The sequence below is a fragment of the Pagrus pagrus genome, assembly GCF_965226575.1.
Source record: "Pagrus pagrus genome assembly, chromosome: 19".
Taxonomy (NCBI): Eukaryota; Metazoa; Chordata; class Actinopteri; order Spariformes; family Sparidae; genus Pagrus; species Pagrus pagrus.
Window position 1 is genome coordinate 22,505,256 of NC_140203.1, and position 19,610 is coordinate 22,524,865.

Below are 19,610 nucleotides of genomic sequence, written 5' to 3' on the forward strand. Positions count from 1 at the left end.
CATGATTGGCAGTGAAAAAACTGCTGTCAGTGACAAACTTCCATTTGCACACCATGCACGAATATCCTGCACGGCTAAAACTGTTTTAATTTCCGAGGCTGTTTAGTTGTGAGATGTGGAAGCTGTTTTAGACAGTACTGAGGACCAGTTGTAGTACAGGAGCGACCATCACGGTCGCTCCTTTCTCAAACAACATGAGACGACGAGAACATGAGAATAATCTGTCCACTTGCTAAATTATTAAGTATAAACGACCAGTTACGTAGATCAGTGTTGAAAATCACGATAACGTACACCAAGCAGCCATATTTGTAGTGTTCACAGTGGTGATTTCAAAGTAAAAGTCCTTGTTTAGGTTTTTGGCTTCATGGCTCGACGCCACCAGTAATTCAGGTGAACCAGCTCTGATGTCACCTGTTGGTGTTTCAGGCTTCATTCCAAGAAGACAGAACTCCTTCGGCTGCAGCTACTCTGAGGCATGTCGGAAAGGGATGTCTGAGTTTTACCAGGAGCGCCGTTTGAAGATCCAACGGCTGTCGTCAGACCCGCCAGCTGTTGCCAACAACAGCAGCCAACAGTTTGAGGTAACCCATCACACACGTTCTCGCTCTATTGCCCACACACACACACACACACACACACATATATGTTGACATGGCAGCTCTGAGTAGGTTCACACTTGTTCAATTATCCATGGTGGGACTCCAGTGTCACTGTAATGTTATCCACCCTTTAGAGAGAATGAGAACTGGTCAGCTTTCCAGAGGGACCGACGACAGATGCATGCATTATATCCCTGAGATTTACATTAATTAACCTTTTTTGTAGAATCTTTGCAAACTTTCTGTTAAAGTTTAAACAAGTCTGGTACTGTACATCATCATTTTGTATAATATCTGAGTCATGCATGTTTGTCCAGAGGCCGAAACTCCCTTTGATAGCAATGTCCAACCATGTGATCGACTACAAGCTCTTAAAGCCCTTCACCCCAGCTGGAACACCATACGCTATGGATGATGATGACTCGCGCAAGCACTTCATCTCAGGTACCACAACAGGAACTTCAACAATTGTTTCCATTATTTTCAACCAAGCAGAGAGCTTAAAGAGACTGAAAAGCTAAATGCTTAATCATTAGTTATTTACATTTATATGAACAATATTTACACTGGCTTTCACACTTTCTATCTCTTGCAAACCATCCCAAAGACTTCCTAAAATACACCATCATCTCACTGAAGTCATGTCTTTTTCCAGGTTTCACAGGACATGTGCCAACATCTTGCTTCCTGATGGGCTAAAGTTACCCCATGATTACCAACGAGGCACTGATCCAGTTCGGGAAGCAGCAGCAAAGTGACCCCAACACCCAAGACTTAACAGTGAGGAGGAACAGCACGATAACTCCCTTGCCATCAATCAATCAATCCAGCCAACAGGGGTGTGGTGCCATCATTCACAGGACACATCCCAGGTCAGTGTTTCAGACCATAATGTCTTGTGATTTATTCATTAATTCCTCTGTCCGAATTTAAAGGGACCTTTCACCCCAAAATAAAAAATACATATTTTTCCTCTTAGCTGCAGTGCTTTTTATCCATCTAGACTGTTTTGGTGCGAGTTGCCGAGTTTCAATATGTCTGCTTTCTCTTGAATATAATGAAACTAGATTGCAACCAACTTGTGATGCTCAAAATGCCAAAAATTTAAAAGAAGAAGAAATCATGACCCCATTTATGTGTACATCACATGTGGTCACGAGCACAAGCCTCTCGCCCATGAGTAGATGCACGCTTCCTTCTCTGTAGTGATACGATTGGCAAGTGTAGTTTGGTAGAAAGACAAGGTCACAACAAGGTCTGTACATTAATTTGAGTAACCGTGTCATGATTCCTAGAAAGAGACATTCCTGTTAAGTTTTTCAAATGTATTTTTTGGGCACTTTGAGCTCCAGGAGCACAGTGCCGTCTAGTTTCATTATATTCAAGTGAATATAATGAAACTAGACAAACAAACTAGACAATTATGTATTTTTGATTTTGGGGTGAACTGCCATCTTAATATAAAGTTTAAGCATGTCTAACTATCCCACAGGATACAAGTTCATGTATGGACAAACCTATGGTCAGCTGTCCAAGATTGCACTGGAAAAGAGCGGCATCAAGAGGCATTTATAAAACCATCAATAAAATGACGATTACTGGCACGATGAAGTTGTGGCATGAGTCAAATGTATGAGGTTATCAGGAAGTCCTGACAGTTTGTGTTGGATTTCAAACATATGTGGCACATGAATGAACATCTGTGCTGTTCACTGTGACAAGAAGAAGACAGATGAATATTGTCACCGGCCAGCCCTGTCCCTTTAAGACCGTGGCCGGCGCGTGTGTGTGACGTAGTGGTACAGGAAGGTAAACAGAAAAGAAAAAGACATCTACAGTGATAGAGGCACAAAAAGAGAGCTAGGTGCTGTTAATGCTCGAGTGTCTAGTCTGCAACAGTGTCCAGAGTTTGACCAGGCCCAGTATTGTGTGTTCTGCTCTTGATAAACGAAGGAATTAAATGTGCGGTTCTGCACGAACGGTTCGACTTCGTCCTCCTTCCTTCCTACACTTTGGCCCGGACTCCAAGACGCCAGTTACCAGCAATGAGCCAAACATAATAACCAGCTCCCAACTACGGTTCGGACAGCAAGAGGGTTAAAAAGGTAACACTGGGGGCTCGTCCGGGATACAAAGTTTGCCCAAGAAAGAGGAGAAAAGATAAGAAGAAAAAAAAAGAGCTGTGAATGCGAGGAAATGGCGGCGGCAAGCGCTAATGTTGATGTTGCGAGACACGGGAAGCTAACGTCAATCAGCCCAAACGTTAGCACCAATCCGTTGTTAACGGACATAAGAGACACTGTTCGAGCTGATGTGGACTCGGTTGATTCAACGGGTGGCAGATGTGTCGGCGGCGGGGAGAGCCGCAACCCATTTTGCATTAGCATGGAGCTAACCACCGGAGCAACGGAGCTAACCACGGGCGGGCGGCGGTGCGTCCATGGACAGCGCTGCTCAGCGGGGCATGGTTACCGACCCCCCCGCCTTCAGTACTGACTAATCCTTTCCGTACGCCGGCAAAGCAGGAGACCGCAGTGGACAGTGAGTCTATGTTTCCCCCTCAATACTGTTATGATGGCCCCCGAAATATGGTTTCTACCCCAGCCGCAGCCGTACATTATGGCACAAACAATGACTTTTATCAGACTTTTGACAGCCGGCCGGCAAACCCCTTTTCCCCCGTGAACAATGTGTATGCCGCGAAAAACGACCCCTCCTTTCTGGCCCATCCACCAGCTCCCCAGCCTGCTGTGTCCCCCTTCACGCCATGTATGTCCCAGTCTGTGAGACGTGGTTACGCAGAACGGACTCGTGATTATTACTCTGCCCCCCACTGTGATGCACCACTCCCCTGGGGTAGAGAGCCTGACTCCAGTGGACAGCCTAGCTGGAGAAGAGCCAAGTCCGCACCACAACGTCTTTCCTCCTGCATGGTGCGTGGCGGTGATTGTGTGGACAGTAGTGATGAGGAGAGAGAGAATCCCCACTTTACAACCGGGTCGTTTTGATGGATCGGGCTCATGGAAAGACTTTCTTTACCTGTTTGAAAGCTGTGCCCAGGCCAACCACTGGTCGGAGAAGACCATGGCTGTCCAGCTCAGATTCAGCCTGACCGGTGCTGCTGGTGCTATTGTCCATAAGAACCCCAGATCTACTCGATGGAGTTACCAGCGGATTGTGGATGAAGTGGACGCTGCCTACGGGCCATGTTCAGAGCATGCAGCAGCCATAGGCATTGAACTGAGACAGAGAGTGAGAGGGCCGAGCGAAGCTCTGCACAGTCTGAGGGATGATATCTACGAGAAAGTTTCCATCGTGTATGCTGATCGTACAGAGCGGGAACAGGACGCCATCAGCGTGGAGGTCTTCACCAACGCCTTGGCTGATGCTGAGGTGGTTCAAAGACTGCTGGAGGAGCAGCCTCGCACCCTGGCCAGAGCATACGAAGTAGCACACAGGTACGAGACAACCAGAAGGGCTGCCAGAGCGGTCACCCAGCTGATGCAGCCAGGTCAACGGAGTTTGGCAGAGCGGAGAGCCAGGGCAGCGACAGTAAGAGAAGATACAAGTGTGATGCTGTGTGATGAGCCAGTAGGGGTAGCTGCGGGGTCCGCCAACCCACCAGACAGAAAAGCAAGCTTTCACCAGCGGTGGCCGCCAAAGAGACACAGAAATGTTGAAATTACCTCAGCGGAGATCATCTGCCACAACTGCTCTGGTGTAGGGCATCTGCAGAGGAACTGCCCTTCTCCTCGTCGACCCAAACAGCTCACCTCAAGTGTCAACCTGACCCCAGCTCCCCACCCAGGCACAGTGGTTACCTGCACCAGTGGCCTGGAAGGTGAGATGAGTGTTAAAATACTGGTACATGGACTGGAAATGTGTGCTCTGCTAGACCCCACTGCTCAGAGAAATGTGCTGCCTCTCCACCACTTTGACTCTATTCCTGTCGAGTTCAGACCTCAGATCCAGCCCTCCACCGCGGAGGTCTTGCAGGGCATCGGACCCAAGGGCTTGACAGTCATGGGGGAAGTCAATCTACCAGTGCACGCGGGGAGCAGGATAACCAACGTGAACTTCATCATAGCCGACACCGCTGAGGGCACAGAGATTATCCTGGGGCACCCTTTTCTGCGGCAGGCACGTGCACACCTGGACTATGGGCACAGAGAGATAACCCTCTTCGGTGAAAAGGTTCCCCGCTTCAACCCAAACCACCAGCCCGAGGTGCATATTGTCCGAGTGGCCCGCACAAACGTGCTGGCATCGGGTTGTGAATATGTAGTGCCCGGCACTGCCCGCCTCCGTCACGCTGCTGAGGGAGATATGATGTTGAGCCCCACCAAAGGTTTTATCGAAAAGCACCATGTGTTAGTGGCCCGCATTGTTGTTCAGATGCAGCAATTTACCAACATCCCCATCAGGGTCTTCAACCCTGGCACTGCACCTGTCACCCTAAGGAAAGGGGCCGTGGCCCCGCTCCTTCAGCCAGCGAAAGTTATGAGAGAGGTAGAGCTTCAGCCAATAGAGGCCTCAACAGTGTCTGAGCCTGTTAATTCTGTCTCTGCTTCTGTCCCCAGTCACCTGCTAACCTCGTACAGCATGATATCCTGACCACCCCTGGGCCACCTGTAAAATACCCCCCACGCAGGATGGCCAGTGACAAACAGCTTGCAGCCGACCAACAGGTGCAGCAGAGCCTGGAGAGCGGTGTAGCACAACCCAGCAACAGCAGCTGGGCCGCACCGATCGTGATGGTAAGAAAGAAAGATCAGAGCCCACGGTTATGTGTGGATTACCGACCCTTAAATGAACGGACCATCAAGGACGCCTATCCCCTGCCACGCATCCAGGATACTCTGGATACACTCTCCACTGCCAAGTACTTCAGCACCTTGGACTTAACATCCGGCTACTGGCAGGTGGAAATGACGCCAAGGGCCCGCAAAGCTGCAGCTTTCGGCACCCGGAAAGGACTCTTTGAATGGAATGTGATGCCGTTCGGGCTTTGTAACACGCCGGCCATGTTCCAACGCCTTATGGGTCGTGTCCTGGCTGGGCTGCAGTGGGAAACGTGCTTGGTGTATCTTGATGATATTATTGTTCTGGGGCGGGATGCTACTGAAATGCTGGAGTGCCTCAGCCAAGTGTTCACCAGGCTACGGGAAGCCAACCTCAAGCTGAAGCCTTCCAAGTGCTGCCTGTTCCGGGAGGAAGTGGCCTATCTGGGGCACAACGTCTCTGCCAGAGGTGTCGCCACTGACCCCCAAAAGATCCAGAAAGTGGTTGAGTGGCCAACGCCCCAAAACATCTCAGAGGTACGTCAGTTCGTCGACTTGGCTTCCTATTACAGACGTTTCGTGCAGGATTTTGCCACGCTTGCCAAGCAGCTCCATGAACTCACCAAAAAGTATGCCCGCTTCGACTGGACAACGGAATGCCAGGAAGCATTCGAGGCACTGAAAAGCCAGCTAACATCTGCGCCTGTGCTAGGCTACCCCCTCGACGAAGGCAAGTTGTTTCTCGACACCGACGCCAGTGATTGGGGAATCGGGGCAGTCCTCTCCCAAACACAAAGGGGTGAGGAGAGGGTTCTAGCCTATGGGAGCAGGCGGCTGTCAGCTACGGAGCAAAATTACTGCACCACCAGAGTACGATTTCGAGGTGATCCATCGCCCCGGGAGACACCACCAAAATGCGGACGCACTCTCAAGGAGGCCGTGCCGTGAGTCATGTCCATGTACGGTGCCAGAGCCTAATCTAAGCGCCCAGCATCAGCATAAGGCGGTGCAGTGCAGCCTAGATGACTTTTCAGCTGAGGAAGTTGCCACGGAAACATTCACAGAGCAACCTCCAGTGGGGGTAGTGGAGCTTGACTACTGTGGGGGCCGTTTAACATCTAAGCCAGAGTTTCCGCCAGTGGGGGTAGAGGTCACCTCCAGCGACTACAGCGGTGGCAGTGCTCCCACCCGTCCAAGCATCCACAAGGTGAGTGAGCCATCTCACACTAACCTGTTCTGCGGCTGGACCCAGGAACAGTTGAACCACGCCCAACTAAATGACCCGGATATATCACCAGTAAGGAAGTGGATGGACGCAGGAGACCGACCATCGTGGACTGACGTAGCCCCCTGCAGTCCAGCTGCCAAAGCCTACTGGGCACAATGGAAACGACTCTATCGGAAGGATGGAGTCTTGCTGAGGAAATTCTACTGCACAGAAGGCCAAGTGTTCTACCCCCAGATCCTGTTGCCCCGCCTGTACCATGCCTCCGTGTTGGAACAGATGCATGATGGCTCAGTGGGCGGTCACTTCGGGGTGGAGAGAACCCTTGCACGCCTTAAGACCAGGTACTTCTGGTATAATATGAAAGATGATGTCACACTCTGGTGCCGCACCTGCACAAGCTGCGCTTTGAAGGCTCAACCGAAGAGAACCCCTCAGGCTGCTATGGGTACAGTGCGGGTTGGTGCTCCCATGGAGTGGATAGCAGTCGATTTGATGGGACCCCTAAATGAAACAGAGAGGTGTAAGCGCTACATACTTGTAGTACAAGACTACTTCAGCAAATGGGTGGAGGCCTACCCTGTCCCCAACGAGCAGGCAGTGACGGTGGCAGAAAAGATTACCTCCGAGTGGGTGTGTAGATTTGGAGCCCCTCAGTGCCTGCACAGTGACCAGGGCACCAACTTTGAATCAGCCGTGTTCCAGGAGATGTGCGCACTACTGGGAATTGACAAGACACGAACAACACCGTTTCATCCTCAGTCTGACGGCCAAGTGGAGCGCTTTAATGCCACCTTGCAGAAAATATTAGCCACCACTGTTGAGCGCTGCCACTGGGACTGGGATGTCATGATTCCATATGCAGTGATGGCTTATCGAGCAACCAAGCACAGTTCCACAGGCCTGACACCCAACATGATGCTCTTTGGAAGAGAGATAACTGAGCCAATTGACCTGGTTGCTGGTCTGCCCCCGGATACTGACAACTCGAACACACCTCCACAGTATGTCCAGCAGCTCAGAGAAAGATTGGAGCTCTCACACCAGCTGGCACGGGAAGTGCTGGGCAAATCTGTTGAACGGGCCAAACCACAGTATGACAAAAACATCTGTCAGGTGCAACACAAAGTTGGTGATGCAGTCTGGTACCTGATAAAAGGGACGAAGAGGGTGAAAGACAGGGTACGGAAATTCTTACCTTCCTACGAGGGCCCTTATTTCGTCGTGGGACAGCTGGACGACTTGGTCTACCGGATCAAAAAGAGCCCGAGAGCAAAGACCAAAGTAGTCCACCATGACAGGCTCAAGCCCTACCACTCCAGCTCCCTCACTCCAGACATCGACAGTCGTAACCTGGACAACGCTTCATCAGACACCGAGGATGGAGCCCTGGAGGCCCTTCTGGGTCTCTACTCCTCATCTCCAGACCAGCCTAGCTGCAGCCAGCTCCCTGTTCTTCCTGCTCAGCCCCAACTGGATGGGGCTGGCACCCAGTCGGCTGCCGGGGGACAGGATCATCGTCCTCTGTTGAACTCTACGCCTCTCCAGAGACCCCAGAGGGGTCGCCGACCACCAGACATGTTTGGTGACTGGGTAAGTCACTAAACCCAGTTTAAAGGAAAGAGAAGAACTTATCTTGACCTGAGGTAGGGTGTAGGCGGATCGCTGCCCTCCTCAGAGGAAAAAAAAAGTTCCATAAGTGTTGAAGCTGTAACTGTTCTATAAAGTTTGTACATTTTTGCATACTTTTATGGGCCTATTTAGTAGTTAACTGACTAAGTTGAGTGATCTGGACACTGTTTAGCTGCATATCTTGGTTTAAACACCCTGCACCTTTGAGTTAACTTGAGAATACAATAGAAACATGCACAAACAAAAGAGCCTTTGATTTGTTTATATGTAATTAAGGTGTAATAGCTAATTCACTTCACTTGTGTCTGAAAGTAACAGAAGACTCGCTTTACAGTAGATAGTTTAATGGACGACATTACTTCCTTTCAGTATGTATGGACTGTGAATGTTATTTTGCTGCTCAGTTACAGCTCTATGGGAAGGATATGCAGCATGCTTCCATGGATGTTATATCAACATTGTCCTTCACCTGAAGTTGTTTTGCCATAAGAGTAAGGCTCATTCAAAGACTGTGGGAAACAAGGGTTGCTATGGGAAATGTTTGAATTTATAATGTCTCATGTTTCTTTTCCTTAGTTGTAACGCTGGAGTGATGTTAAAGTGTGAATCATCATCCAGAGTGGGGGTAGTGTCACCGGCCAGCCCTGTCCCTTTAAGACCATGGCCGGCGCGTGTGTGTGACGTAGTGGTACAGGAAGGTAAACAGAAAAGAAAAAGACATCTACAGTGATAGAGGCACAAAAAGAGAGCTAGGTGCTGTTAATGCTCGAGTGTCTAGTCTGCAACAGTGTCCAGAGTTTGACCAGGCCCAGTATTGTGTGTTCTGCTCTTGATAAACGAAGGAATTAAATGTGCAGTTCTGCACGAACGGTTCGACTTCGTCCTCCTTCCTTCCTACACTTTGGCCCGGACTCCAAGACGCCAGTTACCAGCAATGAGCCAAACATAACCAGATCCCAACTACGGTTCGGACAGCAAGAGGGTTAAAAAGGTAACAATATGTTTAAGTTTAAAGTGCGTGTAAAGCAGCAAAAAAATTGTGTTATGAGTTTGTCACACCACAGTAACATGTATCATTGACCACTAAGCCAAATTTGAAAGATTACAAAAATTGCTAAGTATATAAAATTAGGTCTCAAAATCATGGAAAAACAAGCACTTCTCTCTGCTGTGAAACGCTGGGGGTGTGTCAGTAAGAGGCGCTGGAACCACGCCCACGCGCAGGAGGGGAGCCCTCTGTGTACTGCACAAGGACGTAGCCTACAGCAACACTGGAAGCTAGTGCTAGCAGCATCGTCTGAAGGACCCAGCCCTACCTGTTTGAGCCATCGGAGCCAGAAACTGACTCTGAGTCCAACACTGATAGTGCTCAGCCTCGTTCCTCACAGTCTCCATCAGAATGGTAATTTATTTCCCAGTAATTAAAACCCCAGTCTACATATAATTCATAGCTATATTGGTGCACATAAAATATTACCTGTGGATTATCATTGTGCTGTCAGATGGACTTGGAATCAGGCCAAATCATGTCATGATTAAATCGAGGGCTTGGAGCCAGAGGGGCGTAAGTGGCATTTTGGGCGAATATGGGTTCTTATATCAAAATAAAGGTCTTGATGAGCTCTATCCAATGGTGCCAAAAAGACCTATCTGAGATCAAACTGTATTGAATAAAGCAATAAAACAATAAAGACCTAACACAAAAGTGTGAGTAATGTTTGGAGCCTACATGTATTTAGGACCCACATGTTTGTTCAGAGCCAGAAGGGCGTAAGTGTAGTTGGTGCCCTTAAACAGCATTCAAAATGGCTGACACGGACATGGAGCTGTCTGAGGCAGAAAAGATTTTGATGAATATTATGAAACAAACTGGTGAATCCTATATTGAAGAAGTTAAAGGTGAGTCAGAGTGGCTTTTGAATGCATTTCCTCACAAGAGTGATGACAGTAAGACATTATCATGCATTGAGAGCCTTACCTTGTTAGCCTAGCCTAGCATGGCTAATGTTAGTCTCATTGTTTTGGTCTGATCTGGCTAACTGTGCCTGCTAGCTAGCCTAGTGTTCTGACAGAATATTCTTTTGAACTTTCTCATAATCTACCCTAGCCTTGAACTAATAGATTCAGAGCACTCATGTAGGATATTATATTAATAAATATTAATGTGTTAATCATTAAGGGACACAGCCACATGAGGTGAGGAAGAGAGATCAACTTGAGGGAAACATGGAGACAGCACAAGATGGAGGAAGTGAGTTCTGACTTGCATAGAAAATAAGTTTGAACATTCACCTTATCTGATCCTAATTATTAGTATCAGGGCATTCATGTAGGATATTAATAAATATTAATGATATCATTTAGGGACACAGCATGAGATGAGGGAGCGAGATGAGGAGATGGAAGAGAGAGAGGGACACATGGAGACAGCAGAAGATGGAGGATCATGCAATTGATGAGGGACACATGGAGACAGAAGAGGATCGAGGGACTGAGACAGTAGACATTGTGCTAGAATTTGTTCAGGAGGGAGGGGCTAACAGTGGCTAGGAAGAGGAGACAGAAGAAGATCGAGGGAGTGAGACAGTAGACATTGAGCCTGTTCAGGAGGGAGGGGTTGAAAGTGGCCAGGAAGAGGATGCCAACACACCACAGAGAGGGAGAAAAAGACAGAGAGATGTTGAAAATTGGAAAAGAAACCAACGTAAAAGGTTAAGGAATTCTGGCCAAAGCTACATTAATTCACATGGCATTCATGTTCCAGGAAGGAAGGTGAGGGAGAAGAACTGTGCCTCTTGTTGTTACAAATGCAATCAGAACTTCCCAGAGCCAGTGAGGGAAAGTATATTTCAACATTATTGGGAGATGGGAGATGCAACAAGGCAGAAAGACTTCATTGTCAATCACGTTACCAAAAGAGGGAAAAGAAACAGTGAAAAAATCTCAAGAACTCATTCGTTTGAGTATTATCTAGCCTTTGAGGGAAGACAGATAAGGGTATGCAAAGACTTATTTTTGAAGACCCTACATGTGTCTGAGAAATGCTCGAGGTCTGCAGGCGGCCACCCGTCTAGTGAATTGGGAATTGCCCCTACAAGCAAGAAAGGGCGGCTTGCACCTCAAAACAAAGTGCCTGAAAGTAGCAAAGACAAAATACGAGAGCATATCAAGTCTTTCCCCAAACTTGAATCCCACTACTCCAGGAAAGATACAAACAAGCTCTACTTGGAAGGATCTCTGAATGTGCCGAGAATGTATGCGCTGTATAAAGAGAAATGTGAACAGGAGTGGAAGATTAAACCAGAAAAACAAAGTCTTTATAGAATGGTGTTTGACACCGAGTACAACCTAGCTTTCCACACTCCAAAGAAAGACTCGTGCAAATACTGTGAATGGTACCAACGTTTAGAAGACAGTGAGAAGGAAAGTCATAAGGATGACTTTGATGCCCACCAGTTAAGAAAAAAACAGGCCAGAGAACATAAAGATAATGACAAAAAGAAAGCAAAGGAACAGGAGTCATACAAGGCTGTTGCCCTTGACCTGGAGCAAGTGTTAACCACCCCCTGGAGCAACGTTAGTAGCCTGTACTACTCACGCAAGTTAAGTACCTACAACCTTACTGTATATGAAATGGACAGTAAAGATGTTGAGTGTTACATGTGGCATGAGGAGGAAGGCGGCCGAAGATCATCAGAGATCAGCACTTGTGTTTACTCGTACCTTTCACAACTTAATCCTGAAGTCAAACATGCAGTTCTTTATTCAGATACATGTGGTGGACAGAATAGAAATGCTGCCTTTAGCGCAATGTGCCTGCATGCAGTCAGCACATCGCCCCTCTCCACCATTGACCATAAGTACATGGAGTCTGGTCACAGCCAGATGGAGTGTGACAGCGTGCATGCTGCAGTGGAAACTGCGAGGAGAAAGGTTCCAATCTACTCCCCTGAAGGCTACTACACCCTTGTGAGTGGCAAGAAAGAACAACCCATACACCGTACATGAACTTGGTCACAAGGACTTCCTGGACCTCAAGTCTTTCTCCAATCACGTACTCAAAAACAAAACCAAAGATGAGGAGGGACAGGCAGTGCATTGGCAGAAGATTAAATGGTTTCACTACAAAAAAGAAGAACCCAGAACAATCTTCTTCAAGTATGATTTCACCGACCCAACCTTCCATGAACTGAAGGTGGCAAAGCAGGCAACCAGGGGCACCAGAAGCACCCATTCCGTGTCCAAACCAAGCTCAATGTATGAAAGTCCTCCTGGGATCAGTGCATTAAAGAAGAAAGATCTACTCACCCTTACAATGCTCTGACAGTGGACAGTGAGTAGAACTAAACAGACTAATGAACAGAAAAGCAAATAAGACGCAACATGATTCTTTGGATGTGGTCAATGAATAGACTCACAGAGTAATTGAAATGGTTGAACAAAAAAGAAAAGTGAAATGAGTAAAAAGAATACGAGAAAACTGTCCATTGTATACAGTATTTGAAAAAAATGAATGGATGTAATGAAATAAATTGAATAACTCATGAATTGCCAATCAGAAATGTGTTTAGCAAGTTCAGTGACTTTTATACAGTCTGTACTGTTCAGCAGATGCCCAGAATGGAAATGAAATGAGAAAAAAAATAAAAATAAATAATGAATGAGTTAAATGAAAATGAATTACTTATTCAAGTGTTATTCAAGTGATAATTATTCAATCAATTCCCCTTTTGACCAGTTATTTTCTGCATTGTTCAGCAGATACGCCCAATATGTCCATAGAAGACTTGGAAATGTTTGGTGCCAAAAAGGCGTATCTGACGTTTTTGCCATATTTTTTTTTATTTTAAAATGTTTCAGAACATGTTCATTGTATTAATATGGCATAAGTTTATTACTTAAATACTCATTCATGTTAGTATGTCTGTGGTTGCAATGTTGTGGTTTAAGGTCAATAAATACAGTTGATTGAAGCGTGGTCAAAATTGTGTTTTGTCTCTCCTGTAAAGTTTGTCAAAAGCCACTTACGCCCCTCTGACTCCAAGCCCTTGAAATGCAATAACATTTGCTAACATTACATGGGCATGACAGGATGCACGATGTAAAATCACTTTCAGGATTTGCACCTTCTGCAAAATGCATTTAATTAAACGAATACAATGTTTATAACATAAGCACACACTTATACTGGCGGGCACGTAATGCCGGTGGCGGAGATGAGAGCACCTGCTGTCGGCGGACGGAGAGGATTGGTGGCGGGCACATAATGCCGGTGGCCGTGATGGTGGCAGCCGCTGTCGGCGGGACGGAGAGGATCAGTGGCGGGCACATAATGCCGGTGGCCGTGATGGTGGCAGCCGCTGCCGGTGGGACGGGAGGATGCAAGCCGGGGACGGAGAGGGTCGGTTCGGCCCCACTGACCAGCGTCAGCGGACTCTTCAGAAACCCAGACTTTACCTGGTGGCACTTGCTGTAACTAACGGGGGTAAAGTGGACACTGCAGAGATGGGTGTTGGTGGTGATTTTGAACTCTCCACAGTAGCTCCTCTTGACAAAATCGATCTACCATTTCCTTAGTTGTCTCGGTAGGAAACTTAAATAAGCTAACTGAGCCGTTACCCTGGCCTGCACACTGTGGCATCCAGGAAAGATGCATGAGCTACGTGGAGGAGACATGACTGGTTAGCTAGCTGCAAACTATCATAAGCGATGCTATCCGAGACTCGAGAGCTAGCTGGAAAACCACCGAAGCTAATGCGCTGAACGTATTTATACCGCTTCCGCAGTAGGGCGGGGTTTATAGCGACTATGATTTCTGACCCGCCCATTAAATCCTGAACACAGAAATTTTGAAACACAGTTTGGCAGCCTAGCTCCACAATTAAATTATAAATGGTTGAATGGCTTTTTACATGTTTAAGGGAATACATTTATGACCTATTTAATGTGTTTAGAAGAAAATGGCTGAATTTGCTTTACACAGACTTTGTTATTTTTACTTTGATGTTCGAGCATCACTGTGCAGAATGAGCAGACCAGAAAACTGTTCTGATGATCAAAGTTCATGACTTGTACCTACGAGCATGATTTTGACATCACAACGTTTGGGCCTGTCCTCGTCAGAAAAAACGACCACATAGATGGAAAATCAAAGCAGCTGTAGTGATTATTACAGCAGGTCAGGGATGGATGGTTGGGGTAAACAAGCACCGCTGGTCGTGTCCAGTCTAAAACCAGAGGTCAATGGTAAGTTCTTTCAGCTTACTAATGTTGTGAAGTAGCGTCACGTACACCATGTAATGTCAGTGACGTAATGTAGTAACTTAAGTGACGTAGTTACGTTTGTAATTGAATTTACAGAAATAAAAGCGATTTTAACCCAAAACACAATGTTTTGTTATGAAGAAGGTCCGGTACTTGAGTACCGTATGCTAAATATGCTTCTAAATATGTTTTCTCACTTACTACACTCACCTGTGTTTTTCTACCTCTCTCCACCTGTATTTAAGTCCAGTCTTTAGATCAGTCCTTGTCGAGTCATCTGCTGAGTTTCCCTGAACCTGCTGTTGTGTTTCCCCATTCCTGGTGTTCTGTTGCATTTGCCCGTCCATTATATCACCATCCATTGATCTGAGTAAATCTTCATCCATTGCACTCCCTGCCTGTCGTCTCTTGCATTTGGATCCACCTTGTCTACTCCACAGTGGAAATCATGGTCCAGTTTGCAACTTTTACAAGTGTGATGGACACTGGGGGACACTTAAAACCTACAGTGCAAATAAACTGAGAATGGACTTTACAGTAAGTACTTAACTGTAAAAGACAGAGTGGTACAGTAGTTAAACTTTTGACATAAGAAAAAGTTGGCCAAATGCAGTAGAACAAAAATGAATTACTATAATTAAACTTATTTCTATGTGTCTTAAAACATGTCTGGAAAGGAATCTTAGTATTTTGTAGTGGAAGTTACCAAAGTAACTCTGTGTAGTTTATTCATTAGAGATGCAAAGCAAGTTAAAGACATGCAGATGCAGGCAACGAGAAGTCTGACGTTAGTCTTAATGTTAGAAACTTGATTATTATGTTATTACTTCATTATGATGGTAATGCAGTTGAAGTTCTTTACATTTTTAACACTTACATGGTCTGATTTTTCTATGTTAAATTTATTCGACCATTGTAGCGGGATGATCAATGTTATTCACTTCACCTGTCAGTGGTTTTATTGTTGAGGCTGATTGGTATATTTTTTAAAAAGTAACAGGTTCTACAGAATCTACTGGACTTATTTCTTTTTTTGACAAATGTTGATCGAAAGCAGTTCCAAAGTCAAACCCTACCACTGCAGTATTGGGGCCCTGAGACTACTGAGATGTATCTATAAGGTAACCTCCTTCATCTGAAGTATTGCTGATTCAAATGAGATCCATCAAATGCTAATAGTCGAATGCTTAGTTGAATAGAGGGTATAAAGTAATATTCTTTAAATATTGTCATTAAATCTATATTATTCCATACTTAATTCATGTTTTTTTAAAAGCTATCATCTTCTCCTCAGTTTTCCCCTGATCACAGTGCAGGAAATGATGTGTCACTTTCTTCCTCTCAGTTTCCCCCCGGGCAACATTAAAGTTTCATCACATGTAATAAGCAGTGATTTCAAAGGGTAATGTCATGTAAAGTAAAATAAAAGAAAATGGTGAAGGCGGGGTCCTGAAACATCTTGGACTGTACTGTTGCATAGTGATCTCACTTGATCTCATTTTAGTCTGCCCAGGGTGCAGCAGAAACAACTGAAAACTGTTGATCAGCAGCCAAAAGTTAAAGATGTCTATGCGTCATGCCGGGCAGTCTGGGTCTGAGCCACAACTGATCTGGGATCTGAAACCTAAACTTCAGTAGCTGTGTGTGCCTCTTTGGGAATGAGGTATGACAGCAATTCAAGGGCAAAACGCTCTGACTGATAGGGCTCCATCTCCCCTTTGGCATATTATCAATCTTATATCAAACCAAATTGCCCTCTTCTCAATCTCCATTGAACCATGTGTGTCTATCACCCACTCTATCTGGACCACATGCTAACTGTTAAATTGATCTGCGCAGGCATCACAAAGGATTTGCCTGAGCTTTTTTCTCTCTCTCTGTGCAAAAGCTGAATGTGAGCAGAGGGAGAGGAGAAACACAATCATGCTGACCTTGGATGAGCATCCTGCTGGATATCAGCAAACATGTTTATTCACACAGAGCAAAACCACTTGTCATTCACAAAATTTCACACAATGTAACCTGGATAACAACCCCACTGTCTAATTTGTTACTGAAAGGATTTTGAAAATATCAACCGTCGAGATGACAGACCATGTTTTTCAACTTTTGAGGTGGGAACAAGTCATACCAGAGACTCTGTGAGGCTGTATATGAGCACAATGGTGCTTTGAGGTAAATGCTAACATTTGCTAATTAGCTCTAAACAAAAACTATAGTAGAGGATGCAGGGAATGTAATTGGTTTTGCAGGTATTTGGTCATTAAGTATTAGACAAATTAAAAGGTTTGACCAGATAATGGCACTAGATGAAAAATGCCAGATCATAAAGTTTGTATAATTCACCCTGAAGGAGTTTATCCTCTGGGGAACATGGATGCTGTCTATGATTTTGAACTAAAACATAAAGAAGTAGTTGTGATATTTAACAAGAAAAATAAAAACTTTAACCTGCTGGTGACGCTCCAGGAATAGGACATCAATTTAAGAAGGGTTCATCCCCTGAGGACCATGAACGTCTGTACCAAATTTAATCTCAATTTGTCCAATAGTTGATAAGATGTTTCCGTTTGGACCAACGGGCCTACACTGCAATACTCAGAGCCATGCTGGTTCATTCTGACAGAGAGATGTGCTGTCTCTAAAAGTCTATACAAGCCATATGAAATCAAAGATTGATGACAGAGTCATTGCTGCCACCAGTGGCTGAAGACATAGTGTGGGAGAACTGGAGATTAAAATGATATATTCTATTTTCTTTACAACACACACAGCTATGTTCACCAATTAAGTTCGCCTACTCATTGCTTTTTTGACTCTAACACATATACTCAAAAGAAATACCAGAAACACCACCTGCATCAAAGTGATGTGAATTTGTAATTAACCAGAATAAATTGCAGGAACTGAACGATGGTGTTAACTGGTATCCATATCTTTATCCCACAGGGATCTCCCAAAAAACAGTACACACCTGTGAACTGAGGTGTGAACACACATCTGTTGTATTTAATTTACATATTGTATCTTAAGACAGATTTGTGGGGGGAAATGATTATCTGATTATGATTGGTTGAGTGAGATCCCGAGCCGAGATTTGGAGCTTAATTTGAGGACTCATCTTTGAATCCCTCAAAAACAAGTGTGTTGTTTTGAGCAGCCAGCGTGTTAAAGGGTCATGAATAGTTCATTCAAATAGGGCATTTTAACCACCACCTTTTCTTATCATGTTACTAACTTTGCATTGCATTGTTCTGTGACCGACATAGGCTCATTCTTTACTATATATTTAGAGGATCTCATGAGGAAATTGCCTCAATATATCCCCACTATCATTCTCCATCCACGTAATCTGGAGGCTAGATTGGATTTCACTGTTGTTGGGTAAACTCCTTCTATCTGCAAATCATTTTTCCAAGCAATAAGGGAAAGAAAATCCATTTTATTTCCCATTGAGTTTTGTGTTTTGAAAATTATTCTTCAGATGTCAAAGGTTGTTTTGACATCTAAAGGTCATGAAACACACCTGTGTTTTATTTTTTTCTCTTTTGTTTGTTCATTTTACATGGTTTTTAGCCACATGGAGAGAGCGTGGACACTGCGGCGGTTTCAGCAGCAGTGATTTCCCCTGTGCTTTCAAACCCACAGGAAATGATAGGACTTGACAGCTGCGTCCCGCTGTTTGATTTAATCAACTCAGTGTTTCTATGTTTTGTATTGATTCATGTAGCTGACCCATAAAGGTTAATAAAAGAACGCTGATCTAAACATTTGATACATGCTAGAAAAAACAACCTCATATCATGTCCACACTTTAACAGATTGTAACTGTGGGTGCACTGACTTCACTGGACATTATTGCTGTCTTACTTTAAACGTGGAAATGAAATCTCACCGGTGTCAATCAACTTGAGTGACTAGAAAACTACAAAAATATAAAATAACTTATTACAGCCTTGTCCTTCAGTATTCAGAAAATATCAATAAACTGTTTTCTGTTACTTTCAGGAAACCTTTACTTTTCATTTGTTTTTTTTTTAACGATAGAGACTTAAAACCTCCATTAACCAGGTTACAGTGGGAATCTTATTTAATTTCTGTTAATTCTGCACTGGACTTCATATATGAAACCTCAAGACACCCACATCTTAAGTTTGCTTACCAACAAATTAAAAACTTTTGTCAGATTTACAAAAGATTTCTCATTTCTGAAAACCTTTCAGTAAGAGCAACATGTATGCACAGTCAGGATTACCTACAGTTTCATCAGGCAACATGTCAACAACACTCACTTCAAACTCGTCAAAATCAGCAGCTTTGTCAGTGGTCTTAAGTTTCAAATTATGATGCTCTACCCAGCCCCTCTAGCATTAGTTTTGCCCGTCAAGGGCTCCACAGCCAAGTTAGCAAAAATACAGCATATGCAATGTCCAGTTAGACTTTCAAAATAAAACTTTTCACATATAATGACATATTACTTTTTGATTGTTATTAACGTTGTGAAAATGGATTGGCAGACTGGTTAGGTTTAGGCACAAAAACTCCTTGGTTATGGTCAGGAAGAGATCATACTTTGGGTCAAAATAACTACATTCAGTCACACAACTTTGGTCACAATTTTGATGGGCTCTGGTCTCCTGGGGGAAAGCCCAGTGTATGTCCCATCCAAACATCCTCAACCCCCAAGTTTTTATTTAACTTTTTCCACATTAAAATACTTCTTAATCCGTCACAGCTTTAGGCTATAAACAAATACACTGATCAGCCACAACATTAGAACCACCTTCTTAATATTGTGCAGGTTCCCCTGTGCAGCCAAAACAGCTCTGACCTGTCAAGGCACGGTCATGGACGGATCGGACTTCTTCCAGCATGTCCAACAAGTACTCGATTAGATTGGGATCTGGGAAATTTGGAGGCCCAGTCGACGCCTTGAGCTCTTTGTCTCAGGGAGTACCGTTACCATGAGGGGGTGTACTTGTTCCGCAGTGGTGTTAGGATGGGTGGTGTGTGTCACATAGCATCCAAATGAATGCAGGTACCCAATGTTTCCCAGGAGGACGTTGCATTGTCACGAGATGATCAATGTTATTCACATCACCTGTC

The 19,610-nt window shown here is 45.0% G+C and overlaps 1 protein-coding gene and 1 long non-coding RNA gene across 3 annotated transcripts; both read left to right on the forward strand.

Moving 5' to 3' along the window:
* Positions 1-432: 432 nt before the first annotated feature.
* On the forward strand, positions 433-2,180 carry LOC311275464 (ciliary microtubule inner protein 2B-like). 2 transcript variants are annotated; one of them, XR_014624870.1, is made up of 4 exons: positions 433-584; positions 920-1,046; positions 1,258-1,474; positions 2,095-2,180. XR_014624870.1 is itself a non-coding variant. In XM_084384043.1 (3 exons), exons 1-3 carry the CDS (start codon positions 492-494, stop codon positions 1,299-1,301), a joined length of 264 nt encoding a protein of 87 aa, XP_084240169.1. In that variant the 5' UTR covers positions 433-491; the 3' UTR covers positions 1,302-2,088. The 2 variants fall into 2 exon arrangements, 1 of the variants encoding a protein (XP_084240169.1); XM_084384043.1 differs by lacking the exon at positions 2,095-2,180 and having other exon boundaries at positions 1,258-2,088.
* Positions 2,181-10,049: 7,869 nt separating this feature from the next.
* LOC311274605 lies at positions 10,050-10,637 on the forward strand. The gene is made up of 3 exons (XR_014624771.1): positions 10,050-10,139; positions 10,420-10,491; positions 10,605-10,637. It is a non-coding gene; the product is annotated as an uncharacterized lncRNA (long non-coding RNA).
* The last annotated feature ends 8,973 nt before the right edge of the window (positions 10,638-19,610 follow it).